This window comes from Cladosporium halotolerans, assembly GCF_011745625.1.
Source record: "Cladosporium halotolerans strain TM138-S3 chromosome Unknown Sca13, whole genome shotgun sequence".
In the NCBI taxonomy this organism is placed as follows: Eukaryota; Fungi; Ascomycota; class Dothideomycetes; order Cladosporiales; family Cladosporiaceae; genus Cladosporium; species Cladosporium halotolerans.
Window position 1 is genome coordinate 291,751 of NW_027191464.1, and position 18,104 is coordinate 309,854.

General features: G+C 58.6%; 5 protein-coding genes across 5 annotated transcripts; 1 reads left to right on the plus strand and 4 right to left on the minus strand.

Annotated features, from left to right (window-relative positions):
• Positions 1-421: 421 nt before the first annotated feature.
• WHR41_04577 (uncharacterized protein) lies at positions 422-2,587 on the minus strand. Its single transcript, XM_069373183.1, has 5 exons — positions 2,158-2,587; positions 1,440-2,068; positions 1,250-1,378; positions 1,061-1,195; positions 422-1,002 (listed from the first exon to the last, which is right to left on the minus strand). The coding sequence occupies exons 1-5, from the start codon at positions 2,331-2,333 to the stop codon at positions 854-856; spliced, it is 1,218 nt and encodes a 405-aa protein (XP_069229838.1). The 5' UTR covers positions 2,334-2,587; the 3' UTR covers positions 422-853.
• Positions 2,588-3,855: 1,268 nt separating this feature from the next.
• Positions 3,856-5,239, minus strand: WHR41_04578 (uncharacterized protein; the record flags this gene model as incomplete). The annotated part of the gene is made up of 2 exons (XM_069373184.1): positions 4,975-5,239; positions 3,856-4,912 (listed from the first exon to the last, which is right to left on the minus strand). The coding sequence occupies exons 1-2, from the start codon at positions 5,040-5,042 to the stop codon at positions 3,856-3,858; spliced, it is 1,125 nt and encodes a 374-aa protein (XP_069229841.1). The 5' UTR covers positions 5,043-5,239.
• A 3,163-nt stretch (positions 5,240-8,402) lies between these two features.
• Positions 8,403-10,782, minus strand: WHR41_04579 (uncharacterized protein). Its single transcript, XM_069373185.1, has 4 exons — positions 10,541-10,782; positions 10,253-10,329; positions 9,336-10,182; positions 8,403-9,278 (listed from the first exon to the last, which is right to left on the minus strand). Exons 2-4 carry the CDS (start codon positions 10,302-10,304, stop codon positions 8,966-8,968), a joined length of 1,212 nt encoding a protein of 403 aa, XP_069229842.1. The 5' UTR covers positions 10,305-10,329; positions 10,541-10,782; the 3' UTR covers positions 8,403-8,965.
• A 2,854-nt stretch (positions 10,783-13,636) lies between these two features.
• Positions 13,637-14,808, plus strand: WHR41_04580 (uncharacterized protein; the record flags this gene model as incomplete). The annotated part of the gene is made up of 2 exons (XM_069373186.1): positions 13,637-13,898; positions 13,997-14,808. 2 exons carry the CDS (start codon positions 13,637-13,639, stop codon positions 14,806-14,808), a joined length of 1,074 nt encoding a protein of 357 aa, XP_069229784.1.
• A 354-nt stretch (positions 14,809-15,162) lies between these two features.
• On the minus strand, positions 15,163-17,382 carry WHR41_04581 (uncharacterized protein; the record flags this gene model as incomplete). Its single annotated transcript, XM_069373187.1, has 1 exon — positions 15,163-17,382. One exon carries the CDS (start codon positions 17,380-17,382, stop codon positions 15,163-15,165), a length of 2,220 nt encoding a protein of 739 aa, XP_069229783.1.
• Between the last annotated feature and the right edge of the window lie 722 nt (positions 17,383-18,104).

The window sequence follows — 18,104 nt, forward strand, 5'->3', positions numbered from 1 at the left end:
GGAGTGGGAGGGGGAGGGGCGGAGGGCGGGTGCGAGGATTCGGTCGTGCCGGCTGGGCCGCGGGGTTGGGAGAGGCGGGCGCCCATTTTTGATTTTTTTTTGTGTGTGAGGGGCTTTGTGGATTGGTTGTTGGAAGGTTTGGTCGAGAAGGTCGGTTTGAAGTGGGTTTGCGGTTGTGGGAGTGTTTGTTTGGGAGCTGGAGCTCGAGTGATGGGAGCTTTGGAGCTTTGGCGCGAGTGACTTCATCGTCTGGGGATTTGGTTCGGTGGGCTAGAAGTGCACCTAGATCGACCGAGGGATGACTACGACTATTCGAAGATTATCGAGCCTACTCCCAAAATTGTCGGGTAGTTTTAAAGCCAACGTAACCGCTCATGAAAGAGCAACATCTAGGGCAAAGTAGAGTCACGTCAAAGCTCCAGCATCAAAGGCATCGCTTCAGCTTGAGATTAACGAAAGTACAACGATTGCCATCCGGCCAAGTAACCCAAGAATAGAATTGAGCGATCAGCCTCCATGTATCTACAATGCTCGAAAGATTCAGCGCCCAGACATCCTATCTCAAAACCGACCTGAACTCCAAGCCCTATAACTCCATCGCCCAGCCATCACGACACGCTGAGAATTAGCCCTTTTCGGGCACAGCAAATCACAATCCCTTCGTCAGACGCACGCCCTGTGATCGCTGCCACATAGGGACTCTCCAGAAGCGACGTCCACTCTCCGCCGTGAAGCAAGGAAAGAGACTGAAAGACCAGAGGAGAGAAAAGGAAAGAGACGACAAAAGCGATCTATGAGGGAAAAAATACAAAGAGCCGAAGGGCGCAGATGAGAATTAGTTTCGGCGCTCTTTTTACGCATTGCCCGCCTTCTCTTCCGTGTCGATGTGCCAGACGACGTAGTTGGGCAGGCCGTAGACCTCGTAGTTGGCGCGCTTGGCCATCTTGGCGAAGCCCTCGGTTTCGGCCTGGTTCTCGAAAGCGTAGCAGGGGAAGTTGATGCCTGTGTAAGGTCAGAGTTAGCTTTGCCGCTCTATTGGTTGAGTTTCGTGTTCACGTACCCGCTCTGTGGACATCAGCCTTAACGACGATGTTGACGCCTCCAATGCCGTCGAGGGGGATCTCGACGTCCTTGTTGTCGCGCCAGTCGCCCATGCGGGCCATGTAGATGCGTTCGGTCTTGTACTCTTTGTAGCCTGTATGATGTCAGGGATCGCCGTACTCTCCTACAATCTTCTGACAGCACATACCCTCAGCGAGAACAACGTTAGGGTCAAGAGACGCAGCAAGCTTTCTGCCAGTATCAGACTCCTGCCACGAGTTGTAGTCGAAGCGGCCCTCGATATCGCGGCCATCCTGGTAGCGGTGGAACCAAACATCTAAAGACATGTCAGCAATCCATCGTAACTGCATAGCGTGGCCTCCTCCAGGGCAGCTTACTAGGGACCAGAATGTCGCGATCGTGCGCGATGAAGTCCTCGAGGATCTTGCTCGGGCTGTCCACGATATCCACGTCGCGCCAGTACACCCAGCTGTGCTCGGGCTTGAGCGCCGCGCTGAGCAAGAAGTTCCTGGCCTTGCCCATGGCCATCCTGCGCGGACCCTGAGCGGCGAAAGCGTGTCTGTCCTCCACCTCCTCGCCGGTCGCGACGCCGAAATCCTTCTCCACGATCATGACGCTGTTGAACGCAACGCCGTCCGTGCGGCTTTGTACTCGCTCGAGCTCCAGGGCGAGGGTAGCAAGGGTGTCGTCAGAGCTGTCGCCAACGAGGAAGGCGAGGTCGATCAGGCGGTGGGGGTACGTGAGCTGGCTCAGGAGGTCGAAGTGGCCGAGGATGTATCTCGAGGCGTCGCGGAGGGGTGTAAGGATGAGCACGCGCTCCTCGTTGAGCACGGCCTTGGTGGTCGACTTGACCTTGTTCAGGTCGACGCGGTGGATGTCGGAGCTGTTGATCTCCACCGGCGCATGGTGGTTGAAGATGACGGGTGTTTGCTGGTGGCCGGCCCATTGCGCCTGCTCGATCGCGGACATGTGCATGGGAGGTTTCGCGGGGCCGAAGCAGTAGAATCTGTGTCGCAAGACGATTGTCAGCTCTCCATCTCTCTCGCGAACGGCAATGCCTCCTTATATGAGCTTCAATGGGAAGGGTGTCCGTACTTTTGCATCTCCCCGGCTGTGCCACTTAACCCATTATACAGCAGGATGACAATGCCCGCAATCGCCAGCGAAAGCATGACCCGAGTCTGTGTGAGAAACCTCCATATCACGCGGGTCGGCGGTAGCCTCGCCTTCGCCGACTTCCAGGTCACGCCGCCCTTAGGCAAAAGCATCATGGGCGTGTATTACTGCGCCAGGCGGCGCTCTATGCGATCGTGCGAAAAGGTGTGAGACGGTTGGGGATGGATGGCCTTATGGGAATCGGCCGGTAGCGAGCTGGTGGCCGGTTGCGCTTGGTTGTCCGAGGGCTTCGTAAGGAGCGTGGGCGGGCGGGGAGTGTTGAAGCGTGGCTGCGTGGACCAGAAGCGGCCGTGGGAGGAAATTGGGTAGTTTTGGTGGTGGAGGAGGAGGTGGTGCAGAGAGCGTGGGGAGTCGAGTGCGGTCGATCGGTCGGTACCTGGGCGTGTTGCGTGGCCGTCGACGCGGGAGGACGGGGGGGATTGCGCCTTCCTCCGCAGAAACGCTCACGCTTCATCCCAGCCAGCCTCAGCCAGCCAGCCAGCCGACTCCCTTTGGGGATGGACCTCCCTTTGGGGATGGACGTTGCGGCCTTGGCACTGGTTGTTCTGGACCCCTGCATTACATGGGATATTCATCAGGCGGTCGTACAGTCGTGCGACCATGGCCGTCAATCGTGTCGTTCAACAGCACCGTGCGATCTCGCACATACCATCATCGCGAGCGACAGCTGATCTAGAAGTCGACGATCCATTCTGGACTTTTGGTAGGGTTAGGGTTGGGGTAATCGAGACGCGACCCGGCATTTTGGGTGTTGGTGATTCGAATCACCGACTTCAGTATTGATTGATCTTATGTGCATTTAAGAGATGTAGGGTCTTGCTAAAGAGTACCACCGTCTTGTTAAACTCGTTTAGGCTTGTAAACGCGCATTTCACTTCAGATCACATTTCCAGACACCTATCAGCGAAAGAGGCCAGTGTAGCAACCCTCATTCGCACCCACCCCGAAATCACAGACGGCACACATTTCCGGAAAAGATTCAATTACAGATTACCAATACCGAAAAGCTAGCCAACTATTTCATATCTTTCAGCCGTCCCTCATAATTCACACTCATCAATGACAAGTATTTCTCTCCCTTTTCATCATTCTCATTCCATCATTCATGATCAGGGTCGTGACAAGGAACAAAAGCAAGAAACCAACCAGCGATCCATCCTCCGTCAATCTTCTAAAACGAAGAAGACGGAAGCCGCTATCGCAGAGTAAGATACACAGCGCTTGAAGATGCCCAGTACTGAGGGAATGACAAAGCCGAAAAAATAAGCAATGGATCAACTTTTGTGTAAAGCAGTGATAAGAGAGCGAACGAACAGTAGGTAGGAAACGAGGTGGGGAATCCGAAAGAAGACTGTGCCGTCCATTAAGCTCCGTTCGGTCCCGCAAGAGGACGAGACGGAGGAGGGGCGATCGATCGCTCGCTTGCTCGTATGCGGATCGAAGGAAGAAGCAACGCTCGAAGCCGGCCCGGTGTGTTGTGTGTTGTAAGCAAAGAGCCGCGGGATGAATAGGTGGGTTCGTTCGACGTGAGGTGTGTAGATGTGGAGGCGGCGGCGGCGGCGGCGGCGGCGAGCAATGTCCGCTCCGACCCTCGACGTATAGGGTAGTGGGAGACCATTACCTGTGGCGGTGAACCAGATTTCTAGACTCGCTGCCGACGAAGGGAGCGACGGGTGCGCCGGGAACAGTGTTGGCCAAGAGTGCCAGCAGGTTGCGGGAGTAGTTCTCGGCCTTGCGGGCCTTGCGACAGTCGATAGAAGAGCCGTGGAGAAGGCACGAGCCATCATGCTTCTCGCCCGGGCAAGGGAGCTCGCCGGTGGGCGTGTCGGCAGCCATGAGGCTGCCGTGAGGCAGGACCCTTCCTTTGCTGTCGCGGGTGTGCGTGTCGAGCAGCGCGCGAGCTTCACGGATAAGGGCGTCTCTGCCCTCCTCGTCGTAGAATGGCAAGAGCTTCTGCCAGATGAACTCGGCGAAGACATTGAGGCCCTCAAAGCCCTGCTGTTTGTCGCCGATCAGGCCGGACTTCTTCTGGTTGCCGGGCATCTGTCCCTTAGGCGCACGCCATTGGATAGCGTTCTCGAGGAAATCCTCCCCATGCTGGAGGTAGGTCGATTGGTTGTGACGGCTGAGCTGCTCTTTTTTGATCTTCTTGACAGTGCGCTTATGCGCACGCTTGTTGCTGCATTCTCCGTAGGGCCTGTTGCACTTCTTGCACCATTGCATCTCCTCGACGTCAGAGTCATCGTCAAGCGAGTGACGCTTGGCCTCGCGCTCAGAGCTGGAGTCAGAGTTGCGCTTGTTGCGGCTGTTGCGAGTCGAGCGAGTGATGGTAGGAGTAGAAGAAACCGAAGCCGCTGGGTGGGTTGAGGATTCGCGGCTGGAAGACGAGATGGAGCTGCGGTCGAACGTGAAGTCGTTAAAGGCTGTGCGAGGGGATGAAGATGAGTTGGAGGAGCCCGATTCGATCTCAGCGTTGGTATAGCTTCGATGAGACCGCGTCAGAGGTTGAGCACCTTGTGGGAGGAACTGTTGGGATGACAAGGACAGCCCGGAAGGGGAGGACAGAGCGGTGAACGACGAAGGGTGTTGTTGCGGCTGGGAGACGGGTGGAAGATCTGACCGCTCGGCGGTTGCAAAGAAGCTCGAGATGGGAGGAAGCGTCTGTCGCTCACGGCTGCAGAGAACATCAGACCTTACAAATCGGAAGCATGGTTGAGCCAAGCACGTCTGACTTACTGGTGTGGCAGAGTGTTGCTATCGCCAAGCCTCATGTTTTGAAAGCGATTGCTCTCAAGAGATTGCATTATGAGAGATCGACCTTTGTCGATAGTCGTACGAAAACGTTGAAAGGCTGTGAAAGGGTCGATGTTCTCGTCGTCGAGGGTACGTGCGTGGTTCGGGTGTTGGTGCGATGAGGCGACAAGCACAGACAAGAATTCACAGGGCCAACGAAAATTACAATACCGCCGCACAACAGATGTCAAAAGAAGGACACAGAGTCCGGTGGGGTCGAACGGGATGGAGAGAAAGAAGACGACTGGATGGAAGAGAGGAAGGGATCGTACTTATGCCTCACCGACTCCATGCCGAGGACCCCCATGGAATCTGCTCATAACTGCTGACCAGCATGGCACCGGGTTGAGGTTGCACACTTACAGGCAGGAGCGAAGATCTCGGGCGTCAAAAACGGGAACATGGCTAAGTTCGAGAATTGCCATCGAGCCGTGCGGCGTTCACCTTTGCGGGCGGATGTCAGGATGTGTCTCCGGTCATGGATGAGGAGCAGGGCTCAGCAGTAGCATCAAGTGCTAGAGACTGACACAATCCGTCGCGATCGTTCCCGTTGCGGCTCGTCGAGACCGAGCGGATCGTGGGGGGCTGGCATCCGCGAGAGCTGAGTGGAGGACGTCTGGATGCCACCCCTTGCGCAAACGCAGGGCGTCGACTAGCGAGGTGCAAAGTGATCGGACTGTGGTTCGCCGTTCTTCCCCACGGCCACCGTTTGATGTCGTGTTTACGCTTGCGCCGGCAGTTCGACGGCCCAGGCGGAAAGAGCTTCCCATCATCCACGCAGCGCCCCTCAATCGACACGGCAAGCCGATGAGAGCTGCATCGTCGTCCATGCCGCGTGGGTTCGCCGTGCACAGAGCTAGGAACTAGACGCATGGGGCCTGGCAGACCGCCTTTCCCGCGCACAGCAAACATTGGGTTGGGGCAGGCCACTCGTGCTGTCGTCGCACGGCCAAAACGGTGCTGCAGCGTCTGAAGACGCAGCGGAGGGCTTGACAGACGCTAACGCATGTGTCAAAGGCGTTGCGATCTACTCAATCATCGCGTGTCGTCAACGTCCGGCGTGCTAAGCCGACAGGCTGGCGCGGTTGATGATGCAGGCGACCGTCTTCTACGGACCGGCGTCTAGGGGCGCTGGGGGCGCGGCTAATTAATCGGTGTCGACAGCTGTTGCGTGTGATGCTAATCAATATCACCTCGGTCAACTGCGTCTGCAGCTCTCGTCAAGCGCATGTGCGGCAGCATACAGGACTGCACAGGCGAAACGTATGCAACCGAGACGGGACGAGAAGCTCAGGCACAGACAGCAGCTCCACCCTCCTGCTGTACGCTGTGGGTTCGACCAGTGTGCGCGGTCTTGGAAGAGCTGCCAGGCCTAGTGACACAGCGACATGAGACAGCAGAGTCCTGCCGTCTAGATCCAGCGCTGGAGTGTCTAGACAAAACACGGCCAGCGGGTGCAGCCGCTGCAAGATCACGACCGAACATGACCGCAAGAGATACCAATGACCAGGTTGGGTGATTGCATGCACGCATTCTAATCGTTGCGTGTGCTGTGCATTGGCGTCGGATACCTAGGAAACCCGCGCCGACCCCGGGTCGAAGGTTCCGAGGCACGCTCCGAGAGTAAGCGCCAGAGAGCAGCAATCACAGTCGCCAGACAGGCGCTGAGGATTTGCCGAAATGCAAGCATTTCCAAAAAGACGATCGAGCATGGGGCCTGCAGGAAGAGGGCTAGGTGGACAGCCTTGGGTGCACAGCCGGACGGCGCTCGCAAGGGCATATGCCATGCACGTCTGGCAGCGGTAGCCTTGCTGTGGGTGCAGGACGCGCATGATGAGCGAGCGCGCGCCAGATCTTCCAAGCCATAAGCAGGCGGGTGATGGCGTCGCGCGCCAGGCAGAGCGGGGGGAAGCAATTGCGCGAGGTTCGAGAAGGAGGTGGAGTTACGGGAAGATGCTGGTAGCCTGCGTGCGTGCGCTGGCATTGCAGAAGACATGCGACGAAGATGCGCGTGTCTTTGTGAACGGGTTAGTCAGGCGGGCGAAGCCGTGGGGGTGATGGCAGGGGCGGTCAATCCGACAGGCGTCGTGTGTGAAGATCTGTACGTCGAGTCATGTAGAGGGGCACTTGACCTCTGCATGTGTGCGGCGATGCCGATTACCTGGATGCATCGCCGGCAGTCGGCATGCCGACGGAGCATATTTGACGGCAAGATGGCGAATTTTTGGGGTTTCACGGCGAGGGGAAGTCGTACATAGCAGGGTGCCAAGCGCGGTGCATTACCGCGGGCACTTCTTCGCCCACCCGCTCCGACAAGACCGTACAACCGGCAATATCAATCCGGAGGTCGTATCCAGCATACGTACTCCATTCCGGCAAAAGACGGTGAAAATGCCTGGCTGCCAAACCCTAGCCCAGACCGCGCAATCAACATCTTGTGTTACATTTGGAAGGAATAAAATCGCTCATATCGGCACGTGAGCAGATGAACGAATTTCTCGATGCCGATTTAAACCTGCAGCCATGCATCTTGCATCTCGCTAGCCGATAGTCAGAGTATCAGGCTCCTTGTAGAGATTGCAGATCATGCGAGGCACCTATCAGACGAGAACGTCAGGACACGTGCTCTAGGGGTATTGGCGGCAGGTCACGTGATTACAGTAAGTGAAAACAGATCGAAGAAAGATTGAGCGCAACAATCTCAACGCTCAACCGCAACGACCAAATATTGTCCTGCGTTGTGACAATCGCTCACTCACCTCATCATCGACAAGCAGCGAGCACCAGGCTGAGCCATCCCTAGCCACCAATCACACCATATTCACTTGACCATCGACGAACCATCGATCGATCAAACACAACACCAAGCAACAGCAGACAAAAGACAGCCCTCGTATCCCAGCATCCCCATCGAAGCATCCAAAGCATCCCAAAAACCCAAAAACCAACTTGACCAACCTACAATCTCCGCAAATGGTTCAGGAACTCATCGAATACGCCCCTCGAAATGCAACACGCCAAACAGTACACATCCAAACCTCCCAATAATCCATCTAGCGTGCCTCGGCCTCCCCAGGTACCATGAGGTGAGGCAAAGATAGACAAACCAGCTTCCCCTCCCCATCACGCCCGTCACGTGCCTCGCATCACTCACGTACAAAACCTACACATAGCCCCGCGACACACAGACCGCAGCGAACGAGTAACACTCAGAAAACCTCAACTGACCGTCTATCACACGATCTCATTCTCATTGCCTCATCATACCTACCCAGCAACTTACCCACCTACCAACCCCATCCCTTCCAGCCCCAGCGTCCCACTCAAAACCGAACGATCAAAGTGAGAGAAGACCTACAAACAACTACACATAGAGAGGAAGACTTGACTTATTATTCATTCTATGCACGCATGGTTACTTCAAGAAGAAAAAGAAAACAATGATTAAAAAGAGAAAGGACCAGAACCAGAACCAGAGAGACACGTTCCCCATTTTACCCGATTCCCATTTGGCTAAAAACAAATAGCAAGAAGACGCAGTACAAGTGGAGCGAGCACGAAGCAGCAGCAGTGCTTATCAATCAATCGAGAGTAGTGAAAGAGTTGAAGACCAGAAAAGAATCCATTGGTGGGAGTGACTTGTGATAGTAGAGAGAGATGGATTATGATAAGAGGGAAAGACGAGAGCCAGCCGGGGACGCGCGGGTCCGGCAGCGAGAGAGAAGTGCAGCATTCGGCCCCGCGCCCTCGCGGGGGAGGGGAGCGGGGAGGGGATGTGTGTTATTAACGTCGTCGCATCACGACTAATCTTCCACCGTGTCGTGCGTGGCGGGCTTCAAATCCCGCGCTGAGTAACCGAGATGCGACTGCGCGCCCTCGTGCCGTGCTTGTCCCATGTTTGAAAGCAAAAGTGACCATTTGGGGGTCAAATTGCTTAGAGAAGGCCGAAGAGGACGGCGACGACACCGAGGATGCCGGTGGCGCCGGTGATCTTGAGGGTGCTGGCGGCGCTGTCGGAGCCGCCGTTGCCACCGTTGCTGCCGCTGCCAGCGTTGCCGGTGCTGGTGCCCTCAGGCTTGTCAGAGCCCTGGCCCTCGGGGTCCTCCTCCTCACCGCGGCAAGTGAAAGAACCCTTGATGACGGAGTTGTCCTTGTACTGCTGGAACTCAGAGCAGGCCTCGTCGAGGTTCTGGTTGGACTGGAGGTTGAAGGCACCACGGACGTCGTTGAGCTTGGGGAAGTCGGCGCTGAAAATGCTGTTAGACGATTGCGCGGTATTGGAGAGAACGGGCGAGAAAACTTACGTGTCAATGGCATCACCGTACATGTCGAGGGCACCACCAACGGTCTCGAGCTCGGGGAAGGCGCTAACGTCGGCGAGCTTGGTGTTGTTCTGGATGGACAGACCGCCACCGACAGTGGTGAGCTGGGGGAAGGAGATGTTGGTAACGGCCTCGTTGCCGGAGATGGCGAGAGTGGCACCGACGTCAGTCAGGTTGGGGAGACGGAGGCTCTCGAAGAAGTTGCTGCCGAAGAGAAGGGAGTTGTTGACGGAGGCGAGCGAGGGCATGCTGATGGTAGAGGCGTTGTTGATCTCAATGGACTTGCCCCACTGCAGGTTGGGGAAGGTGGCGGAGACGTTGCGGCCGTTGGCGTAGATCCTGAGGGACTCGCTGACATTGCCGAGCTGCATGGTGATATCGTCGAGGTAGCCGTTGTTCTGGATGTTGATCTCGTCGGCGACCTGGAGGTCAATGCCCTCGAGGGAGCTCAGGTAGGTGTTGACGATGGAGACGACACCAGCCTTCTGGACCTTGTTGGTGAAGGAGAGGCCCTGAAGACCGGGCAGACCCTCCCACTCGATCTGGTCAACCTCGTTGAGCTGGGGGAAGTTGAGGTTGGAGAGAATCTCGCAGGTCATCAGGCTGAAGGAACCACCGATGCGCTCGAGGCTGTCAGCGGAGATGGAGGTGATCTCGGAGACGTTGTTGGCGACAAGGTCGCCGGTGATGGCACGGACGCCATTGAGCTGGATGTTGTCGGTGGTGCCGGTGGCAATGGCGACGCTGCCAGAGAAGGTGGTGCAGGCGGCGAGGCCAGAGGCGTCACCCTGGTTCTGGATGGTGGTGGTGGCGGCGCTGCAAGACTGAGCTGGGGAGCTGTCAGCGAGCTGCTCTTGGACGGAGCTTTTCGCGTGGTGTCCGCGTGTTTCTGCTCTTACCTGCCACACGGCCAGCGACGGCCACAACGGGCGCGAGGTACTTGAAGGACATTTTTGAAATTACGGGTCGTGGATAACTGTTGGGAGCTGTCAGAGCGGGTTCGTTGAGGAGGTGCGGCAGCTTCGGAGGTGGAATAGGGGCGGATTTCGAGCGAGGCGGCGGGCGATGGAGGCGGTGATGCGAGGGCGTTTGGCGTGCTTGTTGCAAGTGACGATGGAGATGCGGCGCTCGATTGACGCGTGTTTGTGGTGCGGTGACTGTCGTCCCGGCGGGCGGCGGATACTGACCTGGGTATAGTAAAGCTGCTGCGCGAGACTGGCGACTCGGTGGATAGCCAATGGATGGTCTTCAAGGGCGCGGGCGGGGTGTGAACGAAGGGAGCACAGCGAGTGTAGGAGCCAGAGGCAGTCGAGTATGTGCGGAGTGAAGAAGAGAAGAGGAAGCAAACACCAAGCCAAGGTAAGGTACGGGAGCGAGAGAAGGTGCACGACGGGCGAGCGTGGCTGCTACAGGAACGGGGGCAGCTTTTGGGGAGGAGGCCGGGAAAGAAGGGGCGAGGGTTGGGCCGGTGCATTGGCCGCCGCGCGTCGTGCCCGACACCCGGCTAGTGCGCGCGCGCTAGGCCTCAGTCATCCTGGCCGCGCTGCTCCAACGGCCTGAGGTGCGCGGTGCGAGTGCCCACCACAATCGAGGCTCACACGGCTCGTCACTCGCCAACACCACCATTCTCCGGAGGCAGATGCGCTGCCAGTCTCCACCCTCCCGTGCATGGCCCTCACGCACACGCCCGCTGAAACGGCGCAGGTCACCGAGCCCATGCTGCCACGGGAGCCGCGCGATCGCTGGTAGCGCTGCGCCAGTGGCGGCCTGCCGCTCCCTCTGCATGTGTTACAGGCCTGCGTGTGTACAGTATAACGAACGATGCAGTCGGCCCGCTCGTCGCCAGAACGACTCGCCTGGGCACGGCATGGCAGTGGCGAATGCCATGCTGGATGCGCCGCGGAGAGCTGCAGCTAGGAAGTACTACGAGCTGGTCTCCCACGACGCTCGACCACCTGCACATGAGGTAGCCCCAAGCAACACAGTAACCACCATCAAGACAACATTCAACACCACGTCCGTCCGCAAATTGACGCCTCGCTCGTCCCACGCCGCCAGATTTGATTGACGGACCGCACTGACTGCGCGATCAGCCAGCAGCCACTCACGCGCCGCGCTGCCTCGCGGCTCGCCCCAAACAGGCATGATGAGGTACACGATCGCAGAGCCGCGGTCGAATCAAGCCGCGCCGGCGTGGCCCAGCCGAAACGCCGTCGAAGACCGTCTCTCTGCAATCACCTCCCCTGCAGCCACCGAGCCACCCAATCTCGCATGGCCCATCTACTCGAATCCCATCATCATGCTCCTCTAATCCCAGCGTGTCAATCATCTGCCGCTTATCAACTCGCCCACGCCCTCCCTCGAGTCACTAATCATCCAAGCACGCCCCTCCCCGCGTCGCAATAATCTCGCCTGTCGTTCATCATAAGCTCCGCCATGCATTGTCCTCAACCCCACGCCGCAGCCAGCGCGATGGGGCGCCCAGCAGGAATTGTCGGGGTGGCAAGGTGGAGCTTCGCCAAACTCTCTTTCGCTTTCTGTTGATAGATCTTCGTCTGTTGTGTCTGCGAATAATTACAAGCCCACGGACGGCTCCGACGCACCCTCCAGCACCAGGCGGCCTGCCTGCCTTAACCCTAACCAATGCCCGCCAGCGTCTCTTTGATGATCTGCACGCGACACAGCAATAATCCTGCCCGCCCGCCTGCGTCGCACGCGCGGACGGCCAACACTGGCACGAAGGCTTGAAGCCGAAACTCGATGTCTCGCAGCAATTCGCCTAAAGCTTGCCGCTCCATGGCATGTGCCCAGCGAGCTTGAGCACCGTCGAGTCTCCATCCCCATGCCGTTCCCGACGAGCCAAAAATGTCCGCTCCGACGAGTGTGCAGATCGCGATTATGCTCGCCACCGAGTCCCGCGCGGCGTTGGCGAACTCTCACGGCTGAGCAGAGCGAGAGACAGACAGTCGCGCCGGCCGTCAAAGCTTGACTCGTTCGTTTCACAGCGCTACCGCGGCCGTGCCGGCCAACGGCCACCCCCGAGCGGCCGCGCGGAAAAGCGAGCGAGGTGATGATGGGCGCCGGCTTTTTTGCTCCTCTGATCAACTGTGGGGTGGGGACTTCTGCTGCGAGCTGCTGCAGCGCCGTTTTGTCCGTCAGTCCGCCCGCGATAAGGTAAACAAACATCCGCTTGCGGGCGTGGACAGGCCTCGTGTGAAGGTCGCTCGTCGCTTGCTACCTCACAACACTGCTATCGCTCACCATTGGGGCGCCTGCCCAGGACAGCTATAGCTACAGCTCGCAGCTCCCGCAGCACAAGAGCTCCCCCAACCCACCCACCCAGCTCGGCATTTGGCTTCGCCTCGATCTCGTATCGGCCCAGTACGTACCGCCCGGCGCCCGGCAGTGCAGTCTAGGAGAACGAAGCCGAGCGCTGCGATTGTAGCACGCCAGTCGTAGAGAGCGTGTGGCAACTGGCGTCACAAGCAAAAAGAAGAAGGCATGTCCAATCTGCACGCCGAGCCAGCCAGCCGGGCCTTTTTAGTCATTATAGCCGTTTCCTGCCAGGCTGCTCGCGCGGCTTGCGGGACTTGATTAGAGTTCTTCTACGCCAGCTTCCAGCAGGAATCGGGAGGGCGGATTCCTTGCTTTGCTGTACTGTGCATACAGGTGTGACGTGGCATTGGCGGGTGGCGGCGCTCCTTTATTTGTCAATGTTAATGCATGTCGGCTAAGCAGGATGGCGAATCTTGAGTTTGGGGTTGGCTTGGTTGTTGGTGATGGGTGAGGTCCTTGGTACCGGTACTGGAGTTGCTTGCTGGTGGATCGAGATACCTGCAGGGTGTCTGGCCTGATACAGTACTTTGTCGTGAGTGCTCGTGCTCAGCTGTCACGCGACAGATGGCATTCTTTGTTGGAGTGCTGTCACGTGGCTGTCAGCAAGGAGTACGTCGTGTTGTCTTTCTCTGCGTGGCGGACAGAATCTAAGCGAGGTGTAGTTGTCTTTCGGGCGAGCCACGAGATGGATGAATTCCCTCAGGAAGCCGTGAAGAGTACACAAAACACTCGCTAATTCATGTAATTGTTGTTGGAAATGCCCATTCTCAGCATAGCTACATATGGAGCCGATGCGCAAAGATCCTGAAAATCACCATCTTGCCGCAAAGACGCCCATGTCTTTTGCCCAATGCCATCCCAAATTCCACCGCCCAACCCCTCGCGTCCAATCAGCGTCCCGCAATCCCATCCAACCTCACTTCTACTTGCACCCAATTATACACAAGATGCCACCCCGTCTCCGGCCGCATTTACGGCCTAGCAAACCATCATGGCAGTCCACGATCATCTCAATAAGATGGTCCAGCACATCTGCAAAAGCCCATGAGCCCCTCCGCATCCTCTTCTGCGGCGCCGACGCCTTCAGCATCCCCTCCCTCCACGCCCTCCACAACCTCCACAAACGCCGCCCAGACAAAATCGCCAGCATCGACGTCGTCTGCAAACCCGACGCCCGCGTCGGCCGCGGCCTCAAACAAATCCAAGAAGGTACGCAAGCCCCCCTCCCACCACCACCAACAGCAGCGCCACCCAGCTCTCCCAAACCCAATATAACCCATAAATCTGACTAACTCCAAAAACAAAAGTCCCCATAAAATCCCACGCCGCCGCCCTCTCCCTCCCCCTCCACCAACTCCCCACCTTCACCCGCTGGACGCCCCCCACCCCGCCAAACCTCATCATAACCGTCTCCTTCGGCCTCCTCGTGCCATCGCGCCTCCTCTCCGCTGCAACCTACGGCGGCCTGAACCTCCACCCCTCCCTGCTCCCGGACCTCCGCGGGCCCGCGCCGCTCCAGCACGCTCTGCTGAAGAGGAGGCGGAGCACGGGCGTCAGTCTGCAGACGATGCACCCGACGGAGTTCGATCGGGGGGTTGTGCTGGCGCGGTCGGGGAGGGTGGGGATTCCTGCTGACGCGCGCTGGCAGGGACTTTTGGAGACGCTGGCGCCGTTGGGGGCGGAGGTGCTGGTTAGGGGGCTGGAGGAGGGGGTGTTTGTGCCGCCTTTGGTGGGGTTGGGGGCCGAGGACGTGGATGGAGGGGAGCTGGCGCATGCGCCGAAGATCACGCCGGAGAATCGGAGGGTGCTGTGGGGGGTTTGGGGCGCGGAGGAGGTGGTGCTGAGGGATAGGGTGCTTGGGAGGTTGTGGGTGGGGAGTTTGGAGGGGAGGACGGGGAGGGCGGTGTTTGCGGGGCCGTGGAGGGTTGTGGAGGGTGAGGTGGGAGGGGTGGAGGCTGGGAGGGCGGTCTTGGTTCCTGGTGTTGGGGGTGTGGGGGAGGAGGTTGGGTTTGGGACTGCGGATGGGAAGGTTGTGGTCCCTGCTGGGATTACGATTGATGGTGGGAAAAAGGGGCAGGGAGGGAGAGTGGTGATCGAGATGCTGAAGGGGAAGAGGTAGGGCTTGAGGTTGTGAAGCGGCTGTAACAATATCGGAGATTGTAAGAATAGAGGTCGGTTTGAGCTAGATGGTGGTCTGCCATGCCACTGTGCTATGAAATGTATCATTAGAGAAGCACCAGTATTTCCGACAGCAGTAAGCCAATTCATGCCATGCAGTTCACTCGTCCCATCCTACAAAAGAGTATACATAAAGGACATTCAAAAAGCCAGCGCTCGCGATCCTCGCGCGCAAGCAAGGAGGGGTATCGTGCGCCATGCCACAGTAACAACAAAAATAAATGAGAGTCCCAGCCTTCGCCGTCACAACAATCCCACACCCTCTACCCTCTATCCCACCACAAACAAGACCCACTCACAACCCAATCCTAACAACCCAATCATAAATCCCCAAGAAAACCCACCTCCTCAGCCCCTGCACCCTCCACACCACCGTCCCCAGCACCACCAACACAACCGTCGCCGCCATCGTCCACAGCAACCCAACCGGCACCTCCCTCTCCCGCCCTTCTTCGGGCATCAGCTCTGGACTCTCCGAAATCCGAAAACTGCTCCCGCCGAACAAGTCCTCCAGCCCCGTCGCCTGCGCCGCCGCGTCGGCCGGCAAGTGCCACGCCGAGGGCCGCAGGTCGAGGTTCCCGCGCGTGCGGGCAGCCGCGGGGGAGAAATCGGAGTGGACGGAGTGCGCGTCGTCGTCGTCGGCGGCGGCGGCGAGGCGCGCGGAGCGCCGGCGGCTGGGCGTGCTGGGGTCTGTGGCTGTGGCTGTGGAGCGGGAGTTGGTTCGGTTGAACGGCTTGCCCTTGTCGATGCCCGCGCGCATCTGCTCGAGGAAGTTCTTCTGCTGCGTGACGGGCGGCTCTTTGAAGCTCGGCACCTGGCTGACGGGGTTGCGCAGGCGGCGCTCCATGCTCATGGGGGCCTGGGGCAGGCGGCCGCGGAAGGGGTTTTGCTCGGCGGGCGGGTTGTAAGCCAGTTTCGCGGCGTTCTGGGCGGCGATCAATTTCGAGCGCTCCGTCTGCGCGCGCATGTCGTCTTCGATGCTGAACAGGTTGCTGCGCATGTCTTCCCAGCCTTTGGGCGAGGGCGCACCGAAGCGGCGGGAGGCGGCGGGGGCTTCGCGGGGTTGGCGGCCGGTGGCGGTCGCGGCGTAGGGGTTGTAGGTGCGGGTGTCGGGGGCGCCGGGCATGCGGGATTGCGGTTGCGCGGGGGAAGTGAAGTCGAGGTCCATGGGGTCTTCGACTGTCGAGTCGGAGCCCTGCGGTGAGGGCGGTGGGCCGCCGGATTGGCGGGTGTAGATGTGGGATCCGTAGGTGGAGCGCTGGGGTGCGAGGGAGCTGATGGGGAAGGGCTCTTTGTGCTTTTTGGCGTGGATGTCGAAGGGGAGTTTGGTGGAGGCTTGCGGCGTGTGTTTCTCCATCGCCGGACCGGCGTACTGGCCTAGGACGTCCTGGTCCTCGGGCTTCGGCATCATCTTGTTGTTCAGCCGCCACTTGTGGATCTGTATCGAGCGCCTGCTGAGCCATTGCCCGCCCAAAATCACCGCAATCGTCGCGCAGTGAACCGCCACGATCTGCGACCATTTCATCTGACTGAGTCGCGACTCGTCCGAAAGCCCCAGATACGCTCCCGTCCTGACCGCCGTAACCATAAACTGAATCCAGAAGTGCTGCGTCTGCCCCGTAATCCGATCGTAGCGCACCATCGGGTTGTAGTACGCCCTCAAACCGTGGTTATACCAGATCAAACACAGATTCACCAACAGCATAGCCGGAACCCAAGCGCCCAGCAAATCCCAACAACCACTCTCAACCCTCCCCCTCCCCAACCCCGCCAAACACCCCCTCACCGTCGCCTGCACCGCCTCCTCCTCTTCCTCCCCAAAAACCAACCCCTCCCCTCCCCGCAACCCCCTCCCAAAAACCCCCTCCCTCACACCCCCCAAATGCCACCCAACCTGCCCCACCACACACCCCCACCTCACCGCCCCCAACGCCCCCAGCAGAACCCTCATCCCCCTCTTCCCCCACCCATCCCTCCCCTGCTCAACCCCCCTCCCACGACCCCCCCTCCTCCTCCTCTCCCGCAAATGCGCCTTGTTCAAATTATCCGTGACGCTGAAGTAATCCGCGCGGTTGATCCGCGCCTGCGCCTTGGGCGCGCACGCCGTGCAGATCTGCGGGTAGCGCTTCTCGAGCGCGGCGCGCCAGGCGGGCAGGGCGCGCTCGTAGGCGGCGTAGGAAGGGTGCGTCTCGGGCGGCAGGTAGTTGGCCAGCGAGGAGGTGTAGACGGCTTGGTTGTGCTGGCAGGTGGAGCAGAAGATTTGCTGCTGGTCTGAGGAGGTGGAGGCGCTAGGGGGAGCTTGCCGGGATGAGGGGGGCGAGGAGGTGCTGGAGGTGGTGGTGTCGTGCGGCGTGTCGAGGATGTGGCCGGCGGCGTCGAGGTGGTTGATTGCTTCGCAGGAGGGGCATTGGAAGGAGGGCGGCGGGGCGGAGAGTTTGGCGTGCGGCGAGCGGGCGCCGCAGAAGTGGCAGGCGATGCGGGTGAAGGGGAGGAGGGTGGTGAGGAGCGCGGCCATTTGCGCTGCGCGGATGGCGGTCGTGGTTGGTTTTGGGTTGTTGCCAGGCTGTGGGTTGATTGTTTGGTGGTTCGTTTTGGTGTTAAAGTATTTGTCGTAGACGAGAAGAGACAGCGTGTTGATTAGCGCCGGCGTGGTGCGAGTGGATTATTGCGCGAGTTGGATGCATGCGACGAAGCGGTTTCTTTGTTGATCGGCGCTGGAAATAGCGGCGTTTTGAGTCGAGTTTCAGGGTCGGCTGCTGCTTGCAGCCTCAGGCACAATGAGGAAGTGAAGGCAGGCAGCCGTGAAATTCAAGGTAACCTCAACCCTCAATGCAACCTTCACTGGTCTCGTTTGCGCACTTGAATGACGATGCTCTACCTAGCAGTGAATTCAAGAAAAACCAGTGTCTTCGACACGCACTTGTGAATCTCAATCATACTCGCCGAGGCCAAATCCAAAGCCTTCAAGCAGTTCCAATATTTCATTCAAAGGCAATCCTGTATCGCCATTCACTACTGTAACAATCTTAGAGGTAGCCAGCAGACTCCCGGCTGGATGCAACCCAATCATGACATCAACGCCTTTCCCAAAAACAATCGCCTGTCCGTGACCCAACCGAAAAAGCCTGCCTCTAGCACAGAGCAGATCCGAGCCCGTCCGTCCAATGCAATCCCCAGTTCCCAATTCACAGAGTCCACCAGCGCCGACGCTGAAAAGACGATTCTCACGATAACAAC

Coding starts and splice junctions, on each gene's coding strand:
- WHR41_04577 (XM_069373183.1), bottom strand. CDS start 2,333: ATGATGCTTTTGCCTAAGGGCGGCGTGACCTGGAAGTCGGCGAAGGCG. Junction 1,379..1,439: donor TCGCGACATTCTGGTCCCTA/GTAAGCTGCCCT, acceptor ACATGTCTTTAG/ATGTTTGGTTCCACCGCTAC. Junction 1,196..1,249: donor TAACGTTGTTCTCGCTGAGG/GTATGTGCTGTC, acceptor GACATCATACAG/GCTACAAAGAGTACAAGACC.
- WHR41_04579 (XM_069373185.1), bottom strand. CDS start 10,304: ATGTCCTTCAAGTACCTCGCGCCCGTTGTGGCCGTCGCTGGCCGTGTG. Junction 10,183..10,252: donor CGTCGCTGGCCGTGTGGCAG/GTAAGAGCAGAA, acceptor ACAGCTCCCCAG/CTCAGTCTTGCAGCGCCGCC. Junction 9,279..9,335: donor TACGGTGATGCCATTGACAC/GTAAGTTTTCTC, acceptor CAGCATTTTCAG/CGCCGACTTCCCCAAGCTCA.